The sequence below is a fragment of the Caloenas nicobarica genome, chromosome 1 (assembly GCF_036013445.1).
Source record: "Caloenas nicobarica isolate bCalNic1 chromosome 1, bCalNic1.hap1, whole genome shotgun sequence".
NCBI classification, from domain to species: domain Eukaryota; kingdom Metazoa; phylum Chordata; class Aves; order Columbiformes; family Columbidae; genus Caloenas; species Caloenas nicobarica.
The window spans coordinates 47736214-47760944 of record NC_088245.1 but is presented as its reverse complement, the minus strand read 5'-3'; the positions used below and the strand labels follow the sequence as shown (position 1 = coordinate 47760944).

Here is a 24731-nt window from a genome sequence, read left to right as displayed (position 1 = left end):
ATTCAGCCTTCTCTTGTATTCAAGAACTTTAAACATGGGAAACATTAAATATTGCATTTCGTACTGAGTTTTTGCCCATTAGCGTAGTAAGGAATTCAAGAATCAACACTTAAGTTTAACAAGCAATATGACAATTGGGATATAGGTACACCAGGTGCAAGCCCTCTGTACAACATCTCTTGCTTCCCACAGCGGATGATAAAGGAATGAATTGCCAAGTAACAAATGCAAGAGGAAGTTCTGCTACAGCACTTAAGATTATATTTCATAGCTGTGTGTTACAGCAGGGTACAAAGTGACAGTGCATCCACAAGATCCCAATGTGTCTGAGAAGTCTTTGGACAAGGTACTCAGGACTGAAAGGTCTATTTTATCAGCTGTATGTCAGCTCTGCTACACCATAGATTGGTTAGGATTTTGAAGTCGCAATAGATCAGAATCCTTCCACCAGTTACAAAACAACTGGCATCTCCTGTATGCAGTATTCACATCACGCAATATGTCAAATGAGAGAATTTTCTGACAAGCCTTCAACAAAAGGCAAAGAACTACCACATCATTTGACAGGAAATATTAATGTTCTACATGTATTTTCAGTTATTGGAAGGAGTGGAACATTTTGGTACCAAATATTGATTGGAATATTTTTTCCTTATTTCTGAAATATCACACACACAAGCACATGCCCATATTTACACTTTCCAAATAGCTTCTACATCCATTCAAAAGTCATTTCAAGAAAACAGTTAAAAAAAAATACCTATATCTTTCCTCTTGTAACATCTGAGAAATAAAGCCATAGTCTCTTTTAAATTGTGTTTTTAAATTCTCGATATCATCAGCCAGTTGGGACTGTGTCTCCTTGATTTCCCTTAGTTCCTCCAAAATCATGGAAAGCTTTCCTTGGCTGTCCAGGGTACCTGCCGCAGCAGGACCAAAGGAAGTATTCCCATTACTGTCTGCTGACCCAGAGGTCCCGCTTGAGCATTCATCATCACTAACATATTTTGGTTTGGCAACAATGGTGGCACTGCCCCCATATGTTCTAGAACTCGTTTCTGGCCGAAATTCATCCAAGGTATTTTTGAGATGAGCAATGTTGTCTGCACTACCAAATTTGTTTCGGATCAGGTTTGCAAACTCTCTAGACTTGCTGAAAACAAAGACGGGTGGTGTCAAAGATACACCGGGCACACCCGACTTGCTGCTCTCTGTTGCATGCCCAGAGGTACGGGACTTGCCGTGCTGAATATCCTTCAAGTTATCTTTGGAGGTATCCTTAGCAGTTTTGGAAGATCCATTTTGTTCAATATCCTTGAGCTTTTTGTGATACTGTTCCAATTTCTTCTGCAGCTGCGCAATGGAGTGGGCAGATTTCTGGTTCTTTTTCTCAAAGACTTGTTTAATGCGCCCAGCCTGTTGCTTGTCTGCACTGTTTACCAGTTTCAAATACTCAGCCACGTTTCCATCTCGAGCTGTTTGTTCAACTTTGATTTGTTCTGTAACCTTGAGGATTTTCTGTTTCAAGCTATCTGCACTGAGCTTGACTTTGTGAAACTCTAGGACCCCATCTGGTACATCAAAGTTCAGGTTGGTGTCAGAGCCTCCACGGCGAATGTTAAGCGGCAAACTCAAGGTATTCATGTCATGTCTTTCCACCTGAGAGAAAAATGAGAGATAAACAGATTTTGAATTTTACTTATTAAAATCCAACCTTCCATTTCCTTTTTCATGTTTAATTATGACAAGTACAAAATATAAAGTAGCTTATAGTAGCAAAATAGAACTAACTTTTCTTTGAAATTGAGGAGCATTTTTCTCAACTTCCATAGGTTGATAAACAGCCCAAGGAACTGCCTGTCTCTATTAGAAAAGCAGCAAGATGAATTAGAGTGAAAATTATTCAAGTATATGGTTTTTCAGGATTACCTACAGTAGTTCACAAAATCAGAACAACACCTAGTTAGGAAAGGTTCCTAAATATATTGTTTATTATTAAGAGTTTTAAAGAGCTTATAACTGATAATCGCTCCATCTTTCTCTTAGAAATCGTCAAACACTGATAGAGATGTAAACAGATTTTCCCCTCTACAGCCGTGTTATACAATTCGGTATATTTTACCAGGTTAAATTCCTTTTTTGATACACGCTCCTCCCATTCAAATTCATCACACAATTCAAAGTGTTTGCACAACTAGCTGAACATTCTTGGAAATTTACTGCATGCTTCAGCAGGAAGCGGCTGCTAGTTTTTAGTGCAGAGAACATAGAGAAAGAATTGGCCCACATTTGACTTTCTATGCTTCATGAAGATGCTCAACAGTTTTACCTGCTGTGGCTAAGTCTGTTTTAATAGAAAATTCACTGAGTGGGACTTATAGTAAGAGATTCAGGAAAGAAAACCGCATTTGCTCAAGTGTAGGCTCTGTACACCTTAACAATGCTCTCAGGAAGTGTAAGTAAAACAATCAGGCAACTTGGTCACAACACAAACAAAACAGATTATTCATCTTCCGCAACAGAAAGAAAAGATAGTCTGATACAAACATAAAAAGTATTTCCTCATATAAAGTCAAAGCCATGGAGGAGGCATGAGACAAGAATGATCTAATCGAAATAGCTTCATCCCTATTATCGTCTTGTGTTGGCCTCTGTGACAAAGAAAGCACATTTCATTAAAGCTGTCGCAACATCATATCTGTAGAGACTGCTTAACAAATGCTCTAGCCATAATGGGTTTTCAGAGCTTTAACTTCAGAGGGAATAATACAATTATCAGGCAAGACCATTGCAGAGACAAGGCAGAAGCTGTATTAAATAATCTTTTAAAGATGCATTTGTAAAATGCTTTGCTACTCATTGCTTCAAAATGCCTGAGATACTATGTTAATAGTTTGATTTCCAACTACAGTATTTATTATTGTCTACAATACTGAAGAACTTGCAGCAAGACCTATGCACACATACATGTCCAGTCGTCAATTGTTTTCTTGATTAGAAAAACCCAAAAGCATCATCAAGCATTGCTATAAGGTTTGTTTCCCCATTCTCTACAGTTTTGGTGACCCTCCTGGAAAGTCTCTTCAGCATTCCTGTATTGCCCTCAAAATCCAGGCTCAGGAACCAGCCACGGTGTCCTACTGTTAGTGACAGGCATCGTGCACAGTTGGATCAGAAGAACTATTCTCGCCCGGTGTCTATCGTGATGGGTTAAAAACACAGAGGGGATAATATAGCCATAAAATTGGATCTGCATCTGACCATTTCAGAGACAAGATCATCTCTACTCTGACCTTATATTCTTAAATTACTGAGGATTACAGTACTTTTTTTTTTTTTTAAATTTTTATTTTTCTACTGTACTGACACTTGAAAAATGCAAACTGAGGAGTTCCGGAGTTGACAAGATTTTCTGAAGAATATTGGTTAATGGTGACCTTTAAGACTCAGAATCTATTCCAAGGATTAAACCAGTGCTGTGGCCTAATAGCTCTGCACTTTACCAGTTTGTAAAAAATACCTGATATTGAGCCATATGCTTAATTATTAAAAAGAGGTACAAGCAATTTTTATTAATATATAAAAATTATATATGATCTAGTATCATCAGTCATACGTGCTTCACAGAAAATTGACTTTATTGACAAGATCTCATCCTAGTATTTGCACAGATATGACATACACAGATGGCATTCTATATTCGGGGTGATACCTAATTTAAAGAATGACAAAAATCACAAAACCAACTTCCATTTTTATTGACTTTTTTTTTTAAATTGAACGAGTCTTAGAAATATAACTACTAATAAAAAAAGCTTTTAAAGATCACTTTTTAAAGTGGTAACACTCATAGTACTGTAAAGCGGTAACACTCATGGCTAAAATATGCATTTAATATAAGCAAAAATAGCTTGACCTAGGATACTTGTATCTTTTCAAAGGCTCATAGAGCAAAGAAAAGCAATCAAGGCAAAGAGCTGAAAAGCTTACGTACTAGATCTGTACTCCATATTCCAAATAGTTCTTTAAATGGATTTACTGGGTCTGGACAAACTTGGTAAAGATAAAAAGCTCAGTATAAAACAACAGTTTCCTGAAACAACCTAAGACATTTTTGGATAAGCTTTGGCACAAAATTATACTGTAATAAATCACTGAATTGCATATATACACAAGACAGATCCATCACTGATGTCACTCAGGACAAGCTGTACATAATTCCAAGAATGGGTGGGTCTATCTCTAACCTTTACACAGCATTAAGTGTTTACTTCCTTAGTACAAAATAGTCTAAAAATATATTGTAATAATTGGATATAAGCCCAAACCAGATCCCTTCTCCCTTATGTCCTTTCCCTTACTAGAGTCTCTAGCGGTCAGCAAGGTCTATCATCACCATGTACCCCCTGCCTTCCTGGAACTTCAAGGTCACAGCATCAACAGAGATCAAAAGAGGGAATTCGAGGGAATACATCTGCTGAAAGCTGCATTGCTTTTGGAGTTCAGGAAATCAATTAGCACATGGCAAACCTGCTTCTGAAATGAGTAAAACTAATCATAGGGTCAGTTTAAATTCAGTAAAGTTTAGAAAAGAACTGTGTCTAAATTTCCAAAACACTACCACAAGTAGTTTTTTAGTTTACTGGATTCAGAGCTCACCAAGGGTACAGAATACTCATATCCAAGACATTTCTCTACCTGATTGTATTTGGCCAAAATGGTAGTTGTCCTCTCGCCATCATGACATAAAGCTGGGCCAAGCAACAGAAGCTCTTGAAATCTTCTCTTGATGTAATATACTTTTTTGTTGGTGGAACAGTTTTGTTTGTTTGTGTTTTTGTTGGGGTTTTTTGTGGGTTTTTCTGGTTGGTCGGTTGAGTTTGTGTGGGTTTGCAGGGGAGAGGGTTTGTTTTTAGGGCCTATGGTTGTTGTTGTTTTGTTTTAAATCAGAAGCAAGCAGACACTGGAGGAGCCAGGTGTCTACACAAGTGGCCTATCATTCTCCTGTTATGTGGACTGGAATCCTCCCACACGCAGGAGGCTGAGCGCACATCTCCTTCAAAGTACAGAAGTGCTCTTCCAGCTGTGCTATGGGAGGAAATGATGAATGCCACCCATGCCTTTGTTCCTTCTGTGACTCTCTGGTCACCAGCACCTGACAAGGGCACCAAGCTGTTAATAATAAAGAAGTTGTTGAGAGATTGATTTGGTTTTTTAAGATTTTCATTATGGTTGCCAAAACAAACCAAACAAATATATATACACGCAGTAGTGGCCCCAATAGCCAAAACGATTTACCTGGGACCAGCCATATTTTTGGAAGTGAGGAGCAATTAAAGAAAACAGAATGAAATCATCATTCATCTCTCCTATCATGATAACAATTAATACGAAGCTGGGGATTAGCAACAGACGAGATGATGAGCAAGAGATGAGTCGAAACAATCCCAAGACAAGTAGTAACACAAGGAATGCAATGCACCAGCACAGAGTCTGAGGAAATACCAGAGACATGTCCAGGATCTGCCTTCTAAGAAAAACAGTGAAAAACCAATTTGCACATGATTACTGGGATAGCCGTAGCTGATGTTAGCTTGAAAGAAGAAATCTGGGACTTGGAGAAACCACTGCATTTTATGGAGCAGTTCACATATGCACTTCGCTACAACCCAGTTGAGAACTAATTGTAATGTTTGTACTGCTTACAGACTAGCTTTTAAAAACAGTGATTTAGGATTGCAGCAATTCAGGCTTCTTGCCTGCATCAGAGCCGGATGCTACGGATGACTAGATAGGTAACTCTCAGAGATAAAGCAACTTTATTCTGCCCCAACTCCCCTTTTTTCCAAGAAGCCAAGCAGATCCCTGGTTGCATGGCCAGGCTGTTCACGCAGCCCATCCCAAGCCAAAGTCCAGAGTTTCAAAAGGGATGGCAGAATAACTGCTCAGTGCAACGACCACAGCCGCACTGCTGGGAACCTTTCATCATGCATGAACTGACAGGTATACTTGCCATCTTAAATGGTAAGGGAACGGCTGGGTAAGAGGAAACCCACAATTTAAAAAGAACAATAATGCTTTGAAAATCCAATCACCAAAGCAAGGATAAGGATTTTATTGGCATCATAATGATCCACATGTTTTCTGACTTACTGTTCGCAAAAGCAAGCTGAAGCTCAGATTTGCAGGCCATGCTAACAATTAGCTCAGAGCCACAGGTTAAGACTGTTGGGAAGGGGTTCCATGTGGACAGGAACTGCTGAACAGGTGAGAACATCATGCTTAATAGCCTATGTAGATTGGCCACTACATGCTCTGGTTGCAAAATGCAAAGTAGATGCAGAAAGTTATTTCTTCTCCAAAGATCCTGGGTGGGAACCATTTGGGAGAAAGATACCTGTAGTGAATAGAGCATAGGGAGCATGCAGACCACCCTTGAGCACACATCTCATGGCTGCTCAGATGAATCATTTCCTCCGTTCCACTGAGTGTGTCAATGGCCCTCCACTGACAAGTGAGAGAGCTCAGCCACCTACCTATGTTTAGGTGTCAAACTGAATTCTGCTGTTTATTTCATTGATTTCTTTTATACTCTTTTAAGAAGTGGCTGAAAGAAGCACAGAGAAAAAGCGTTGGCAAGAGAGAGTCATTGCATATACGCATCAGGCTCCAGAAAACACACGTCTTTGAGTTGCCTCACTAACAGAAGCAAACCATGAAGACACAAAGTGATCTACTTATTCAAATAAGCCCAGTTTAAAGGTGGTTGGTTGGTTGGTTTTGGTTTTTTTTTCTTTTCCCAAACAACATCATTACCATCACCAGCCATAGCTGTGCAAGCTAAACAAAAGCTTATGATGACAATTTAAATCTATCTTGCAAGACTTTTAGAGGGGTATCTGATTAGCACTTAGAAGAAGAATCCCATAAAAAACATACAAGATAGAATTAAGGCAGCTCTAAAGCTTTTAGGGTTTAGCAATAGCAACAAAAATTATCAGGAGTAATTATCTTTTTTTTCAAGAAGTATACATATACCAGAAGCACAGGGGTTCCAATGGGTAAAGAAGCGTGCTGAGGAGGTTTTGTTACTTTTTCAGGATATTCCAAAGCAGACTGTGTTTAGGGAGAGAGTTTTACAATCTCTTTCAAATTCACTGCTCCTTCTAAAACCCACAGGAGAAGAATCCTTAATGGAAGGTTTAAAACAGTGCTTAATCATCATAAAAGGCTTTAAATTATATAAAATCAGCCCCCAAAACTCCTGTACAGTATGTTGCAGCAAAACACCTTCTGCTCATGTTTTTTTTAGAGCTACTTAATAGCAATATCTAGAAGTACCTACACTCAGATCATCATACTAATAATCATGCAGAGGGTTGAGAGTATAGGAATGGAGAGAGATGGCAAACCCTCCTTCTAAAATACTTTTTACCAGGGAAATCAGATGCGGGGCAACTGATTGTCTGAGACCACCCGGCAAATGCTGATGGAGTCAAATAACACAGAAGGTTGTCCTTTTACCATCAGCAGTTTATCTATCACCTACCAAAAAGACAAACATTAAAGCTGCAAGAACCATCTCACTAACACACATCAGGGGTTTATTCCAGTTGGCAGGTATCTGCACTTCAATATTTAAAGGCTGGGGAGCTTCAAGGCCATTTCACAAGTAAGGCATAACACAGAGGCAAACTAACCTGTAGAGTTTGGATACTTCTGAAAATGTTCCCCATTACGCCAACGTGGTCTGGTAATTATAAAAATTCAGTTGCTGTGCTAAGCAACTTCAGCAAGACCTCAGATATAGACTAAGCAACTAAGCATACCGGGCAAGACCTCAGATAGAGAACCCACTCCTTCTCAGGGTCGGTTTGATCACCTGTCTTTCCCTCCATTTTAATTCTTTTTATTAGCACCACAGAGTTGAGACTGTAAGCACAGGCACCTCAAGAAAGATGGAAATGTACTTGTAATGTTAGTTTAAGCAAAGAAAGTTCAAAATGCTTTAAAACGAACTCTGTAGAAAGCAATGCCAAAGAAGGCATATAAACATAAGTTTAGTGTTAATAGAAGGACAGCTTTTACTCTCTTGGTCTATTATAATTTGTTCAATGCCAAATAGCCATGTATAACCTGCAACTCAAGCAGCCAGGTTCACACAAATGTTGTTTTGCCTCAAATCCTATGGACATGCTCAGTTCAAACTAGAAGTATCCCAGAAATGACCTTTTATCTAATTGCTGGTTAAAGGACTGAACTAAGGCCAAATTAGCTAGGTCACTGCTCGTGTGTAAATAAATCTTTAGATATGGTACTATTTCAGATTAAACCAACAATGGGAGAACAATGAGGGGAAGAGGCAGTTTTCTGCTTCATTGCTACCACCAGCTCCTTCAAAACCCAATGATCTCCACTGGAAAGTCTCCCGTGTCACGACTCGCTCTCAGTCCTTTTTCCAGGTTGTTCCACAGCATAAAAATGACATGAGCAAACCAGTTCCAACACAAACAACTTTTGTGCCTAGACACTGCAGACTTCAACAGACAGTCATGTAAAAACAAACAAACAAACAACAAACCAAAACCAAAAAATCACAGTCACGGCTAGGGAAAACAACACAGTGATGAACACATATTCAGATTTACTATGCTTAAGGATCTTAAGCAGGCAAGAGGTAGGCTTCACACCCCACAGTTAACTATTTTGCTTTAGATCAGTTCCACTCTTCTGATAAGTGCCAATAATTAAGGAGGAGTCATTAAAATACTCTCTCCTAACTTCTCAAATCAAAATAAATGCCACTTTTATGTGTGTATTTCTTCTGTCGCAGGTTTCCATAGCACCTGAGGCTCCCAAGTATTTCCTTATATTGCTACATGGGTGGGAAATGGAGAGGTGCTTGTGAGAAGCCTGCACTCCTACCGAAGGAGAGCGCCTTTCACCTGATGCAAATCCTTCAAAATGCAGCCACCATGAATCAGTGTGGGGGCGACACATTTTTGAAGAGTGATGCAAGACATTCTGTATCTCTTCTTCTAGACTAATTGTTCAACTCACTTTGGTGTTTCTAATAAGTGCTTTCCCTTCCTCCCTGTTCCAGCCTTTATGGCTTTTCTTCCCCTCCTATTCAGTAATAAGCTTTCTTCTTCTAAATATATCCAAACAGGCAGCAAGAATGAAATTTTCCAGAATACTGTGAAATACTCTGTGACAAGCCACCTGCAATACATTTTCAATTATTAAATCATTTTCTATGAATGAGAATTTGAGGAAAAGCCAGCCACATCCCCATCATGACTAACCACTTCTCACAGTCACAGCATATGCTTCTGATTTCCCACCACTTGTGATTTAGAGTGTGCTTTCCTTCATAGCACTCCCTTGGCTAACTTCACACCACAAATTATCTATTCCATGTTGATAAAGCTACAACAGGTCACCTGCCCCCTCCATCTGGTTCTTTCTGTTTCACAGTCATCTCTTATGTTCATTGTTATTCAGATTGTCTAAGCATTTCCTGAAATCCAAGCTCCTGGAACTGTACAATCATATAAGAGACTTCCAAGGAATATTATGAAGTTTCTTGCCCTCAGTTACAGAGAGATAACTTGCACATCTAACTTAATAGTCAACCAAGTCTTCCTTTCCCCAAAATACTGACAATTTAAAGGCAATTTTAAATATGTGATTTATAGATCTACAAAAATCAAATCCACAACCCAACACTGATTTTAGGAAGTCCAATTAATTACTTTTTATTGCTTTTTGCTGGCAACACTTATATAAAGCCTATTTTGTACCAGGAACATTTAGACTTTATGGTAGTGAGGAATTTTGGAAGTACTACCACTCAGAGAAAAAACACTCTAAATCGACAGACGAGCCACCGTGCGCAAAAAACCCAAGACGCGGGTCTTTATTTTATGTTAAACGAGAACAATAGCTCCATCACGCATAAGATCTCTTCATTTGCGTTAATGCTGCAGCAGCACATCCTGAGCATGTAAACAATCACATCTTGTCCTGTACATGAACTGAGTCACTTATTCAAAGCAGCCTGCTTGCTTCTGCCTTTTTTCCCTTGCTTCTCTCCACACTAGGCTGATAAATTAAAATTTCGAAAACACATTTCTGTTCCATCAGCAGTCCTGCCTATACACAGGACTTTTAGTTCATTTTTTGATATGAAAGCCTAATCAAAAGATAAGGTCTGCTTCACTACATTACGTGACTAACAACCACAGGCTGTTACACAGCTGAGATGCCATTTTTCACTTTGATGGGAACTACTGGAAGGCTTACAGCCGTGGCTTTGATCCCTCTTTAAGACTTCACACATACCTGACATTCCTCCCATCTCCCTAACTTTAAGACACGAGGGGCTCTAAGGTTTGCTTGTCTGTTAAGTTCAATACCTGGAAGCCCTCCTTCCAGGTGCCAGCAGCAAACAAACCAACCTCTGGAACGTGCAAGTGTGCTGGACACAAGGTCGCTCCTTCCCCACTCCTCCTCCCTACCTCTGCCCTTATTCTTCAGGAAAGGATCTCCACTTTGAAGAGCATTTTATTTACCCCTCCATGATACCTAGTACATCTCTTAACAAGGTAACTTTATTTTTTAAAGCTTAGTTACTTCAATATACAAGCAAACTTTCACTATTTGCCACATTACGCATATCTTTTTTTTGTCCCACACCTGATATCCAAGGCTCATATTTGTACCCAATACCAGAAATAAGCCCCAAGGCAGAGAACTGCAGGGAGACTGGGCCGCCAAAAATCAAGACCTTTGGCCATACTTCATGATCTACATATACTGAAAGAAAAAGAAAAGAACAAAGACGACAAGCCCAGAAAAGAGAGATGAAAGGTTTTATTTTAAAGCCTACTTTATACTAAAAAAAAGTTTTAAATTATTTTTATTAACAAAACTGTATTTCATTATGCAAGATAAGGACAGCTAAAATTGGAACCACACAGGTGCATTATTATACAGGTCATTTGTTATTCATAAACACTGCTGCAATAATGGTATTTTAAGCTACTATACATAACTGATTAACACTGCTCTGAGTAAACTCCGGAGCAAACCTCTTAATTGCAGTGCAGTAAGTGCCAAAATTCTCTGCAGATTCAACAGATTGAAGCCTCTACCTGCTGAAGACCATAACAACAGAAATTTAAAGCATTTTCTTATTTACTTCTCTTTTTAAAACTGCAAAAATATTTTCCTTTCTTTTCACTTAAGGTGCAATACAAAGCATTATACAAAAGAACCACCAAGAAACTCCTGCTCAGTATTCTTTATATATCTTTCTCCTGGAAGAAAATGAAACATCATCCCTCAAGTTAATATAAATAGCATTGTTTTGAAAAGTAAAAATATAATGAATAAGGTTTTCTGCTGCTGTGACTATACTACTAAACTGGGTCACAGGCGATGCTTTCCATTTATTAACAGAATTAACCAAATCTTCTTGAGAGCAACAATAACAGTTCTCCTTACTCGGGAGGAAATGTCTTCAAGTATTATTTGTATGTTTATTACCTTCTTATTTATATGAATGTACAGTATTAAAATATGCTTTTATAAATATCTTTTAAATATACATGAAATTATTATTACAAGCAAGTACTAGTCCACAGAAAATCTCATATACATTAAAAAAAAATAAAGCAATGTTTCAGCTGATGTGCACCTTCTGGCAAGCCTGCTCTTGGCACAGTATATTAAGTTTACAACCTCACAATCAATTCGAATAGTTGAAACTAAATATGAATTCAGGAAAAAAACAAAACCAAAAGAAACAGACAAAAACACACCAAAAAAAACAAAACCACAAAAAAATCCACAAAACTTTTCCAGAAAAAAAATAGACACAAATAGCACACATTTTGAAGATAAGCGTGTCTCCCAGAATCCTCCTTTTGAAGAGGCTCCACGTGCATGTAACAGCAACACAGCAGACTGAACAACTTCAGCTCATATTTCGTGTCCTCTCTAGAAAAATGTTTTGTGTGCGCAACAACTGCCTATTTGTTAGTCGCAAAAGAATAAAATCCTTTTAGAAGCCTACAACAATTTTGAATTAAACTCTTAGGTGAAGTGTCTTGAAGGAATCACTGTACATTAAAACACTATGTCCATAGCACATGATTTTGAATAGCTTCTCACACAATCTTTTAAAATGTTTATGAGTTTGTACTGGCAGGAATCATTCCTGTGAGAGGTTCGGGGGTTGTTTTTTAAAAAAATACAAACAACTTTCCTATCAGTCTTTTCTCTCTGAACCAAGTTCAGCTGAAGCTGTTATATCAATTTTATTGAAGTAAAATAATTCACCATTTGTACTTAGTGATAGGTCATCTCCATACTCTTGTTTTTCCTTTTTCTTTCAAATTTTTGTATACACCATACACTTCAAATACTAATGCACATTACAGAAGATATCTCAGCCCATAAAAGAAACTACTGTACAGAAGTTCCACAAGTCAATGAGATAACATCAATTAATTAAAAACCAAGCAGAAGGTTTGCCTAACTGAAAAGTAAATCAAAGAGATTCACTCAATTAGAGAGGAATAAAACCCTAAAGTAAAATTTTTATCTAGTCTTCAAAATATTCCTATCCTGAGAACATACTTCCCCAATTAGTGAGATTTATTAAACTGAATTACTTTGAGATAGCAATTCAGACAATTTTGAAAGATAAACTAGGTTAAATTATACTTATGTCACCATATTACTTGCAACGAAAGTGTCAAATCACAATTCTTTTAAGTTTTAGGGGTAAAGAATGAAACTATTTTTCAAACAACTGCCTTTAATGGGGATTCACAAAATTTTGAGAGTACTGTACAAAACCTCTGATGTCATTTTGAATAAGCTTGAGAAGTAACTGTTATGTATTGCCAGGGTAGTACTGGCAAACGAAAGCAGACTTTTCCTCTCAGCGATGTTTGCAAACTGAAAATACAGCTATCTCTGTTTGGCCAGAACTAAAATGTCAAGGGTGGAATGAACTCCTGCAGAATGAACTCCTGCAGATACTAAAGGCTCTTTACAAAGCTCACTGCCTGCCACTCCACATATAGGGCACATTTGGGGAACATCTCTTCATGTAATATAAACACACAGGAGAATGTATATTATGCACAACATTTAGGCACAAATTCAGTGCTCGTAAACTAAATTAAATATCAAACAAATATCAATATCAAACCAGCTCCTTTCTCTCTACCATCCAACACAAAAACCATTCTCAAAGGCAGGACTGAGAGATGAGAATCACAGGCAAGAAACAGTAATGACTTTGTTGAACAGACTGCTGGAAAGAGCTCAGAAACTGCACAGTTGTACGGCACATGGAACTGCAGAGAACAGAATAGATGCAGTAGAAAAAACTGTGTTCAAGTTGGTCTTTCTTCATCTGCTAAAGTCAGAATGGTCATAGGAGACAAGCAGGGTTAAAAAGGCAACACCAATAATGCAACAGCAACAGTAAGAGTCACATAAGAAAATGACAAGCCATGACAGCTTTGCAGCCTGTATGGCTTTGACTGCCTTTTCTTGCCTTTGGATAAGTGCTATAAGCCCCTGTCCTTCATATTCAAGGCCTTTGAGGTGTTTTAAAATTTTTTGTTAAAACTCTATCTAGGAGGACAGAGGGGATCAAGGCCTTTTCAGTGTTTTTAGAGTCACAATTTAATTAGGATCTCAGCATCATTAAGGATATTTTGGGTGTTTCACCCCAGCCCTCCAGGACAAGTGATGGTGTCAGAGGGATTATTTGTTTAATTGAATAGGGCAATACTTACAATTTTTAATTGTTCTGGGATAATGTCTCTCAGCTAATGATAAAATTATTCTTCAAATAATATTTGTTGACACATAATTAAAGTCCAGAGAAGTTTACTTTACCAAGATGTTTATATATGGCCAGATAAAGACAAAGAAGGCAAACTTGTCAATTCATATCAATGAAAACCACTAGCTAATCAAACGGAGATTTTTTTAAAAAACTTTAATATTGTAATTAGAATACTGTAGTACAGTCAACTTTACATAAGTAAGAACAAGTATAGCATGCTACAGAAATAATATCTACACTAACAGTTATGTGCTTATTCACACTCTAAATTTGTATATTTTTATTTTCAGTTATATCTTTCCTCAAATCTTCTTGCTTTCACTCATCTAATATTTGAAACTTCATCTTTTCATCTGAAATTAGCGTAAATCATGCTTTTTATCTGGGCTGTATTTTACCTGGTACAATACTTAGCAAGATTTACAAAAATTGCCTATCTATGCATTAGGTTTCTTAAGAGTCTTACAAAAAGAGATATAGGACATCAAGACTATCCCAGAAAAATTTGTCTTTTTAAAATACTACTGATGATTTACATGACACCACACAAACGACAAGTGCTTTATTCTGCATACTGCATACTGCAGAATCCAAAGTGCATGATTTTATGCAGTCCATGCATTTCAGTTTGACTGGATACTTGACAAAACAACTGATAATATTGCTTAATTAATAAAATACAATCTAAAATGATAATAGATTTTGCTATATCTTCAGTAGTGTCTTCTATTAAATCCACAGTGATGGGTAAGTCAACTGGTATAAATACATATGATAAAAACAAAAGTTTCAATTTAGTCTTTAAGTGTAGAGCTGTGTTTTACACTGAGAATCTCTTCCAGCACTGCTGGTAAGCTTCGCATGCTCTGAAGAAACATAAAAGCTACCTATATTGTCTAAGCAGGAATGGTAATAGGAATTATTCATTTTATATCTAACAAAAACTGCAAGAAGGAAATTGATATTTCAGATTCTTATATAGCCATAACCTGTGTTAGCTAGACCAGGATAGCAATAATAATTATGCACTTCTGAAACAAGAGCACATGCTATCGCTTTTCTGCTTGGTCGAGTTGTCACACACACACTGGCTGTCTGTGACTTACACCTTCCAGGAACTGAGTCACACTTCTCTGCCCAGTGTATGAAAACAATAGAAGATGCTTCAGAGTGTTTTTAAGAGTTATTTTTCAGCTTATTGAAAGTCACTGCCTCCCTTACCTAACCATAGAAAACTGGGAGAGCCTCTTTCAAGCCACTGCCATAGTCAGACAGTTGCACTCGTATTTCTGTATGAAGCTACAGGCTGCCCAACTCACATAAGTTTGCCTCCCACATTCTTTGGCTGTTACAGCACAACAGAACCATTTAAAGTAGGATACAGAACTTCAGTCATGTGCTTCCCTACCTACCTTCCCCATATTATTTTATTATGCCATAAAATACTGCAATAAGCCTGATGGTCTTTTTAAGGCAGCTTGGAACGTTAATTCTGAGCATATAAAAAAAATTATCAACAGTGTTCAGCTTACGTTCAAGCTAAACAAAGGATTTCTCAAAAGCACATAGACATAAACGCTAGTTGTCAATTCTCTTTTAATGCTAGTTCCTACATATTAAACTGCAATTATATTTTTCTATTTTTAGAGTTGTGGAGATGTTAGCAGCCTATTCACCAATACGATTTGATTAGAAATGAAGCTGCGATCAATATTCCATTCCTAGCTTGCCTGCTTGCCTCCCTCTCCTTTGAACTTTCTAAATAGATTTTTTCCCCCCGCCTCTCTCTTAAGTTTCTATTCAGACAGTCTAAAAGGATGTGCTTTATCACATGGTTACCTCTGGTGTAAAAGATTTATAAACATATTACCATATTCAGTCATAGCAACAGCACAGAGAAAAGGAACAAAGCGGAGCTCAGTGGGAAAGGAAGCGGACGGGAGTCACGCTGTCCTTGGAGCCCAAGCGATTCCTGGCACTGCGCTGAGCCAGAGCTCGGTACCTGAGCAGGGAGCTCTGCTCAGCCACAGGCTCCAGGATCCTGCAGTAAACAGCCCGACGTTTGACACCAGAGACCTCAAAGCTTTGAAAGTGGGAAAGCAACACAAAACCCAACACACAGTACTCATTTTAAAAGATCAAGCCGGTAGAAAGTTGTCTAAATATCTTTCCTTTTATCTCTCATTTGGTCATGTCCTTAGAGTAATTTCACCTGCATAAACTACCATCTATAAATCAGATATTTCTTAGTCTCAACAGGCAGATGAAGCTCTATATCCACTACTAAACCCTCAAAAATATGCCTCCTGTGAGATCAGCCAATGGTGCTAGCCTCGTTACAACTTCCGCACAGATACTCTTCCTAAACAAACAGACTAACAAATACTCTCATTTTCTGTAGCCAATTACTTGACAAGTTTGAGTAATGCAAAAAAATCACACCATAGCTCTTTCACAAACCATTGGTGCCAACAGTTCCTTGAGCAAGTCCCACTTTTCAACTACTGCTCTTTGCTCATCCGTGAAGTTTGTCTTGCCTCGACTTCAATTCCATTATTTCTAAGGAATGCTTTTACCTTTTGCCTCAGTGAAAATTCCACAACGTATGTCCGGGTTTCACAACTATGGCCAAATCCAAAAATTCAGGAGTCACATGGACAGAGGTTATGTTAGAGACTCCCTTCCCAGAACAACTTGTATTTGCTGCTGTGTCAAGAAGCTTTTGCTGATACACCTTTGAATTCAGAGAAAGAGAGGCTTGTTCAAGAAATCATAGTGCAAACTGCAATGGAAGCTACTTCAGCTTATGCCCTCTAGTTCTTGGCATGTACGGTGAGTGGAAGGAACAGGTTGGACGCCTCACCTTCTGTACGCAGGAGTTACACACACCAACCAAGCTGCAGTTCAGATTTTGGTTCCAGGGTATCAGCTATTCTCCAAAGTTGAGAAAAGTACTTGCTATCAGCATTAAGTGTAGACAGAAATATACTTTAAAAAGTAGCTCCTGCAGATTTTATGGGTACAAACTGGAGCACAGGAGGTTCCACTTAAATTTGAGAAGAAACTTCTTCTCAGTGAGGGTGCCAGAGCCCTGGAACAGGCTGCCCAGGGAGGTTGTGGAGTCTCCTTCTCTGGAGACATTCAAAACCCGCCTGGACGCCTTCCTGTGTAACCTCATCTGGGTGTTCCTGCTCCGGCGGGGGGATTGGACTAGATGATCTTTTGAGGTCCCTTCCAATCCCTAACATTCTGTGATTCAACACTGCTTCCAATAAAGCAAAAGTTTGGAGGGAAAAAAAAAAAAAAAAAAAAGGCAGGTAGTAAATTACAGAGTGTTTCAAAAAGATGGACCCAATTTCAAAGCAGCGTGACTTCAAATTGGGCCCATCTTTTTGAAACACCCGTTAAAAAAAAAAAAAATCAAAAATCAAGAATACCTTTCAGTTACCTTTCAGTAACTCAAAGTGGCCCAAATGGCTCATTCTACGTCGGCTAAGAAGGAAGCTTATAGATTTTCAAACATTCACTAAATGCTTTGGAAAACTTTAACAATACAGTTTCAGTGATTTGCACAGGCCAAAGACCTTCCATGCAACAGAAAAGAAACATGTGTGCAAGGAACTCGGACCTCGCCAAACAACAGAGCAAATGACAAGTCACTTCTTTAATTGATCTGTTCTCCAACTAAAGATTTTAAAAGTCTGTCTCTACATACAATTCTGGTATTAATCAGGCAACATTGCATCATTTTAATTTTATGGAATAAACTGATGTAGTTAATTATTCATCCCATTTGGTCTGTAGGCTTTTCCCTTGCTGTTGATAATGTTTCTTGTTCATTTACTGCTTTAACAAGAGTGTTATAAAAATAAAGGTCAGTACAGAAATAAACACACCAGGTGTTATGTTCCTCTGTGTAATTTAACAATATTTAGATAAGTTATATAGCCTGAAAGCAACAGATACAGTAAAAATTACTGAAAAAGCCCGTTGGGACTGTCTGCTAGCTGAAAGCCAAAGATTCACCAAAATAAAAGCAGCTACACGTTCAAACACTTTCAGGTTCGCTTAGTCACAGATGCTGGGACCACTATAATGTAGTATATCCAGGTAACAACTCTTAAGCACATTTAAAGTAGTATAAATAGACCAGTAAAAACATCTATTTGTCATTATTTAGCTTTTTATTGAAAAGCTGTGTCATCCCTCTTAGTTTGATGTAGGTGATGTTTACTTTCTGATATTGACTTCACAATACAGGATTTAAAAGATTCATGCACAATTCTGTGTGTGCATTCTTGTTTAGCATGCAGAGCTGGGGCTGGGAGTTAAGAGGCTAAATAACTTAAGACACTTACAACATGGCGTAATAAAAAATTAATACCATTTTGACTCTGCTTTTCGAGTTCTCTAGATGGCTTCTGGGTCACATGAGGTAACAGATATGAAAATGTCTTCCTATGTTTAAAATATCACAATATTGTGATAGTTGATTACCTAATGCATTATGGTTGAAACTTCTGTCAGAACTGATCACACGTTTTCTTACAGTTTTACTATTACCTATAGGGAAACGAAAGTTAAAGAAAATACCTCCTGGAAAGAGCATTGCTCCAGAAGGTATGCAGTTTCATTACAGGCAGCAATGACAGTTTAAGCACTATGTAAGTTTTAAACCAACCAGAGAAATTTTGTTATAGCCTAGAAAGGTAAGACCCAACTACAAGATAAGCTTACTGTCAGATAAAATCTCACAGTGCAACTAGAAGAAAATCTAACAGATTCAGCAGACGTACTATCAGATGGTCATGTAAGGGACTGATACATGCGAATGTCCATAAAATGACTACCTAGAGACTTGGCAGCCTGCCAATATCCCTTGCAGCAAGTGAGTCTGGCAAGGTCAAAATATTTTTAGAGTAAAATGATCAGAGTTGGGGTATTATGCCTTTATGATCACCTTCTGAAGAGTTCTCATTTTTAATAGTAGAAGTTAAAAGTCATAGCTGTTAGTTCTAGGTATCTGCCTCTGGCACAACCTGCAAGAATGATAAGAACTGTATTTCTGACCTGTAAAAAGGCAAATCCTAGAAAAACTCCACTAGTTGCAAGAGAAGCGCCAGTGACAAACTGTATCTCAAAGCTTGCACTGAGAAAGCCATGCCAAATGTACTCAATGATCTGTTCCACTGGAATTTGCCTCTCCCCCTCCCCCCATCAAAGCACACAGACACACTGGTGGGCAATATGAGCCAGAGATTAAAAGAACAAAAACTAATCATCACATTGTTCTTTCAAACCAATCACGAGTTCCAAGTATTAAAACACGATCTATTTATTTCCCTTTTGGTTAGTGTTGCCTCCTGAACCTGCTTGGCATGTGTTCATACGATGAAGATTTTGTGATCTCCTGCCCACAGAAGATCAAGTGTCACAACTGCTTTCATTGTTCATCCAAGGACTCCTGTTAGGCCAAAAGTAAATAAAGTGTGTCTTTGACAACCACTGACACTTGAACTGTGCTTACATTTAGATCCCACACAGCTCCTTTAGCCACCTCAGGTGAAATTTCATCCTCAGTCTGATGCCACAGGCATCTGGCACCTTGCACATAATGATTCTGCTACCTGCAAATCATAACCCAGGCTCTTATGTCTTTACTTTTTCTCATTCATAGCATGGTTGGCATCCACGAATGATGATGGTAGCCACTTTGACAAGTGGAAGCTGAACCAGTCACTATTTTGGGTGAAGCAGGAAGGCCTGAAATTTTTTTAAGTATTAAGCTCAGAGAGGACATGGCGGGACCTGTTGTGCTCCATCCTGGAGGATGGGAGGGTGCCACATATAAACACTTTGCTTCCAGTCACAGCTTACTGGTTGAGCACAAGTTCATGAGTTCTGTTTGCATGAGCAGAAGCCTCACGTGAGCTCCGGTTTTTCACCTTACCACTTTCTACCTTTCCTTTGTATTATTTTTTGTGAACTCTTTGGTTCTCAGTTCCTTCTGTCACTGATTCCCTCCCACTTTTCTATCTATATATCCTGTAATACATAGGTACCTTCCTCTCACCCGGAACTTCCACAGGATCTGCCTACTCCCCAAAATTTCCTGACTCAATTTAGATTTTGCTTATCTCTGAGCCAAGGAGTCTTGAAGCTCGGATCTAGCTTTACAACATCTACAACAGAAGCATACAATTTGTTATACAACGTCTTGTAAGTCATATCAGTATCTACTCGCATTAGGAAATTTGGAGAAAATCATCTCACAATCCAAGCACAATCTTTCTAGTAGGTCATTCTCAGTCTCTCAAAAGATGCCTTATCAAATATACAGATATTCTTAGTGTACATAATTGTACAAGGAAAGCAATAGCAGCTTTAATTCTAGGAGTTAACAGCAAGTTAACAGCAGCAATACGATGCAGCTGCAAAAATAAGAAACAATGTGAATGCAGAACAAGCAGCTCTATAAACCATGAGCCTTCCCCACCAGCCTGTCAGTGCCTGAAAGAAACTTTTTTCTCTCTAGCGTCTTCTGTATGCGCCTTCACTTCTCAGAAATACAAAAAAAGTATGAAAGGGCTCCTATATAAAAAACCAATACAAACAAAACCCAAACGAACCCAGGCCATTAGTGAAAGCTTAAGTGCTAAGTTACTATTGGCCATAATCTACTCATGAGGTTGGTTTTGGTTTTTTTTTTTTTAAAGCTTACAGCAATTGAAAGAATAACTTAAAGCTCTGTGGCATCTGTATATTGAAAAGAATTGCCAACATCTTTTTGTCTCTCTTTTGTGCCAGTCAAATAACTGAGACTGGGAAGATGGTAAGTAATATTTCAAAAGCAATTTTAGCTGAATGAAACAGAGCTGTGATTCTAAACAACCTACAAGAGAACTAACGTAGGTAGTCTGAAGACTTTGTACTAAGGCAAATGTCACTGTTGCAAGTGAGATGCACTTAGCCAGTCATTTCCTGAATTCTTTTTCTTGTTATTTCACATGCTTTAAAATCCATTTTCCTGAAGAGTTTATTCCCTCATTCTCTAGGGATTTCTTTGCAGTGACGTCATAATAGTCCACTAACGGAGGCACTGATATCATAATCTGCTGCCAGGGGAATCAGTTCAGATGCAAAATGTATCATGACTTTACTGCAGAAATGAATATGGAAGAAATACTCCATCAAAGATGAATCACATGTTTAGTCATACACGCCATCAGCAATGGGCATGAGGAAAGAAATGACCTGTAGGCTTGCTTGTCTGTCAAGATGGTTCATGAAGGAAGAAACAATTGTGTTCTAGGCTTTCTTAAGCTTAAGACACATTCAAACTCACAGCTTCAAGGAAGACACCGCAATCACCAAACTGACAGCTAAGACAGCAGCATCCCTCTGCCTCTCCTGAAGAGCTCCGGCCACCGGAGCCTGAGATTTATGAAGAGGTTACAAAAGACAGTAGGACAGTGAGGACACACCCCAGCAAGGGGAAAACTGTCCTCACGCCACAGACATGTTCTGAAGAAACACACTGTCAGTGAAAGAGGGCACGCTAGCATGTTGCTTTGTGTTCTCAGGGTTCCTCTTGTGATTCTTGTTGCGCTGAGCCCCTACAGTGCTGGGGCCAACCTGCCCCAGGAGGTGCAGAGGCCTTGATCAGATTCCACACCTCAGAAACACGACCTTCCAAGCAGCTCAAACGAGATGGTAGAGAATGCACAAGATGTCCAACAGACTTCTTTCCTTAGTTCAGCAGCAGCTTACCCATACTGCACTATTTCTATGAAATATGTTGAGTCTAATTTTTATCCTATTCCTGTAAAACCGTATTTTGGACCATTTTTTTCTGCGCGTTACTAATCACCAGGGTTTGAGCCACACATCTCTCCCTTTAAAAGAGCAATTGTGCTGTAATGCTCCCCCCCAGCCATGATCTGAATGGAGCTTACCAAAAAATGCATCCATCACTACTTAAAATTACAGGAATAACTTGAAAAATGGTATCGTACGCAAGCCAGAGCGCTTAAATGAACTGCAGGCAGAACCCGATTTCCCTACAGTGTTCTTACCTCTTCATTAAATGCATAACACAAGTAATGCCATCCAGTTACCTCTAAAACCATGACAGGCTGGAATTGGCTTATATACCTAAATAATTCACCACTGAAGAGAGGTGACTGCACTCCAGTTTGAAATCAAGACATGAGAGCCTGTCATTGTTCAGATTCCTTTGTGCATATTTCCCCACTCAAGAACCCCAAGGTGTTGGTTACAACTTTAACTGTTGTGCCTGAGCACTCCATGTTATTTTAAAACTCTACTGGTTTTATTTTTTTCCTATTAAATATACCCATGAAAGAGATTTTCATCAACTAGCCAGAGGACAGTAAGTATCTGCACCGAATACCTTACGACCTTTGGAACATTTTATTAGACAACCGTGCTCTATGTGTCAAGTATGAGAAAAGGTGACAGGAAAATTCTGAAAACAAACAAACAAACAAACAAAATCACCAAAACCAACCAACCAAAACACCTCTATCAGCTGATGCTTCAGTTTTCAGATTATGCATCTTCACAGAATCACAGAATGGCTGGGGTTGGAAGGGACCTCTGGATATTATCTAGTCCAACCCACCTGCTAAAGCAGGTTCACCTAGAGCAGATCACACAGGAATGTGTCCAGGTAGGTCTTGAATGTCTAAGAGAAGGAGACTCCACAACCCCTCTGGGCAGCCTGTTCCACTGCTCTGTCTCCCTTAACATGGATGTCTACAGTTTGGCAAGCAAAAATTGAACCAGAGCTAAAAACTTACCTGCAATATCCAGCTTTGTATGCAGCAAAGCCCAACACTCACTAAAAAACAGACTTTATTTCTTTAATGAAAGCATAGTAACTGTAGACAAGCTGTTAGACCCTTAACACTTGGTAAGATACTGTGCAACAATCCACCCCCCAAAAAGCAACATTTGTTATTTTTTTATGAAGGTCATGATTTTCTTGCTTCAGTGGCCATGAAAGTGAAATATTAATGTCATGCACAGGAATGAAGTATACCGAAAATCCCTAGAACTCTGTCAAGACACCCAGATCCAAAGTTTCAGAAGTAGCAACCAGAGCTGCTTCGGTAAAGACCATTCTTCCACACTGTGTGGCAGCTAAGCAATGCAGAAAGGCATTTCAAATATTTGAGTAACATCAATTGCTTTTTGTGTTCACAAGCATGGATGAATCCAGATTCTCAAAAAAATTTTCAGGAACACTACTACACTATGCACCTGAAGACAATGAAACACTGTCAAACAGAATCAAGCGTGCCAAACAAAACAACCACTGGACAGCAATGAACATATTGCGTTCTTAGAGGGAGAATTCAAAACGTAGATTGAGAAGAATTTTCCATTTATCCCCTGCCACATGAAGCATGTGTCCAAATTCAGTTAACACTAGTCTTCAGTGAATCTTAACTCACGGAACATGGATGAAAAAAACAAACAAACAAGACCAACAACTGTTTAAAACTAAAACATAAGATTTTAGTTTCCAGTAACAAATGCAACCATGGAAACGGCCAAAAAGGGAAAAAAACCAACCAACCAACCAACCAACCCCCACAACGAACTAATTCTAAAATTTCAGTGGCACGTTCTATATGCATCAACACAAACACTTCCTATGGCACTTGTGCTCAACGAAGAGAGCAATGGCGTGGTAGGAAACAGGCACATCAAAATGCAGTGGATACAAGATTAACTGTGCACATCAACTGTGAAAGGAAGCACTTTGAGCAACACCAAGCACCACACCAGATTAAAGTGTTCTGCTGTCAATATCTGCTTCTTCACTTGATGTGTTTTGCCTTCCCAAAGGCACACCATCTCATTTTGAAGACATCTGCCTTTCTTCACAGTGTTTTCTTTGGCCACATATTTGCTGCTAAGAGCACAAGAGTTGGCTGGGATGTTGTGTTCAAATAAAACTTGCCTTTCCAGTGTTCCTACAGAGCTCTCTCTGGAAGGTTCTTTTTCTACACTCCAATATGACACACTTAAGATGCTAGAGCACCTTCACCCAAGCATTTAGGGCTGATCGTTAATAGAGCTTTCACTGTGAACACACTTTTGTCAATTTATTGCTACTCTGCTGATATGGAAACTTCATTCAAGTAAGAGTATAAAACTCCCTTTTGTGGGAGAGCTCCATGGTAGTCAGACACTATCAGAGGGCACATGTTACACTTGATTGGCAGCTGAATAAGTGCTAGTTAGGCATCAGATGGCTAACTTGATCCTATATTAACTCCCTGCTGCTTCTGAAGGGTGTCATTACTGTTAGCAACACAATGCAGAGGAGACCACAGATTATTAAAAATTTGTTTTCACAGAGAGATAGAGAACTCTTTTGCAGGGCTGGTTACACGCAAACTGATGGTCAACTCAAAAATAGCAGCACCAGACTGTGTTCAGAACCAGCAGACAGGCATCTGCTTCTAAGGTTACTAAAGAAGCTAAATAGGAAACCCCATACCTGAGCACGGCCTGTATATTAAGCAAGTTGTCTGCAGTTCTACAGCTCAAAAGCGAATACCAGTAACTGCTGTAAAGACATTAGCAACGCAATTGTCTTGCAACTGACAATTGACAGATGAACAGCAATTACTATGACAAGTTGGGTGAATTTTCCAAGAAGCATCGCTAAATCACTGCTAGAAACCACATATGCCCACTAAGTCTAGCCAATCCATTTTTTAATAATAGATTGGATGTCCCTGGAACATTAATCTTCTGTTACGCTGTGACTTTATGCTTGAACTGGCAAGCACTATGGGCAAGAACATCTACGTGTTAACAT

The 24731-nt window shown here is 38.7% G+C and overlaps 1 protein-coding gene across 2 annotated transcripts in view; it reads right to left on the bottom strand.

Annotated features, from left to right (window-relative positions):
* TMCC3 (transmembrane and coiled-coil domain family 3) overlaps positions 1-24731 on the bottom strand; it is a 54275-nt gene that overhangs the window by 9743 nt on the left and 19801 nt on the right. For both annotated transcript variants that reach the window (XM_065641179.1, XM_065641187.1), the window contains exon 2: positions 761-1659. In XM_065641179.1, coding sequence (XP_065497251.1) covers positions 761-1659 — 899 coding nt within the window. The remainder of the gene's footprint in view (positions 1-760; positions 1660-24731) is intronic.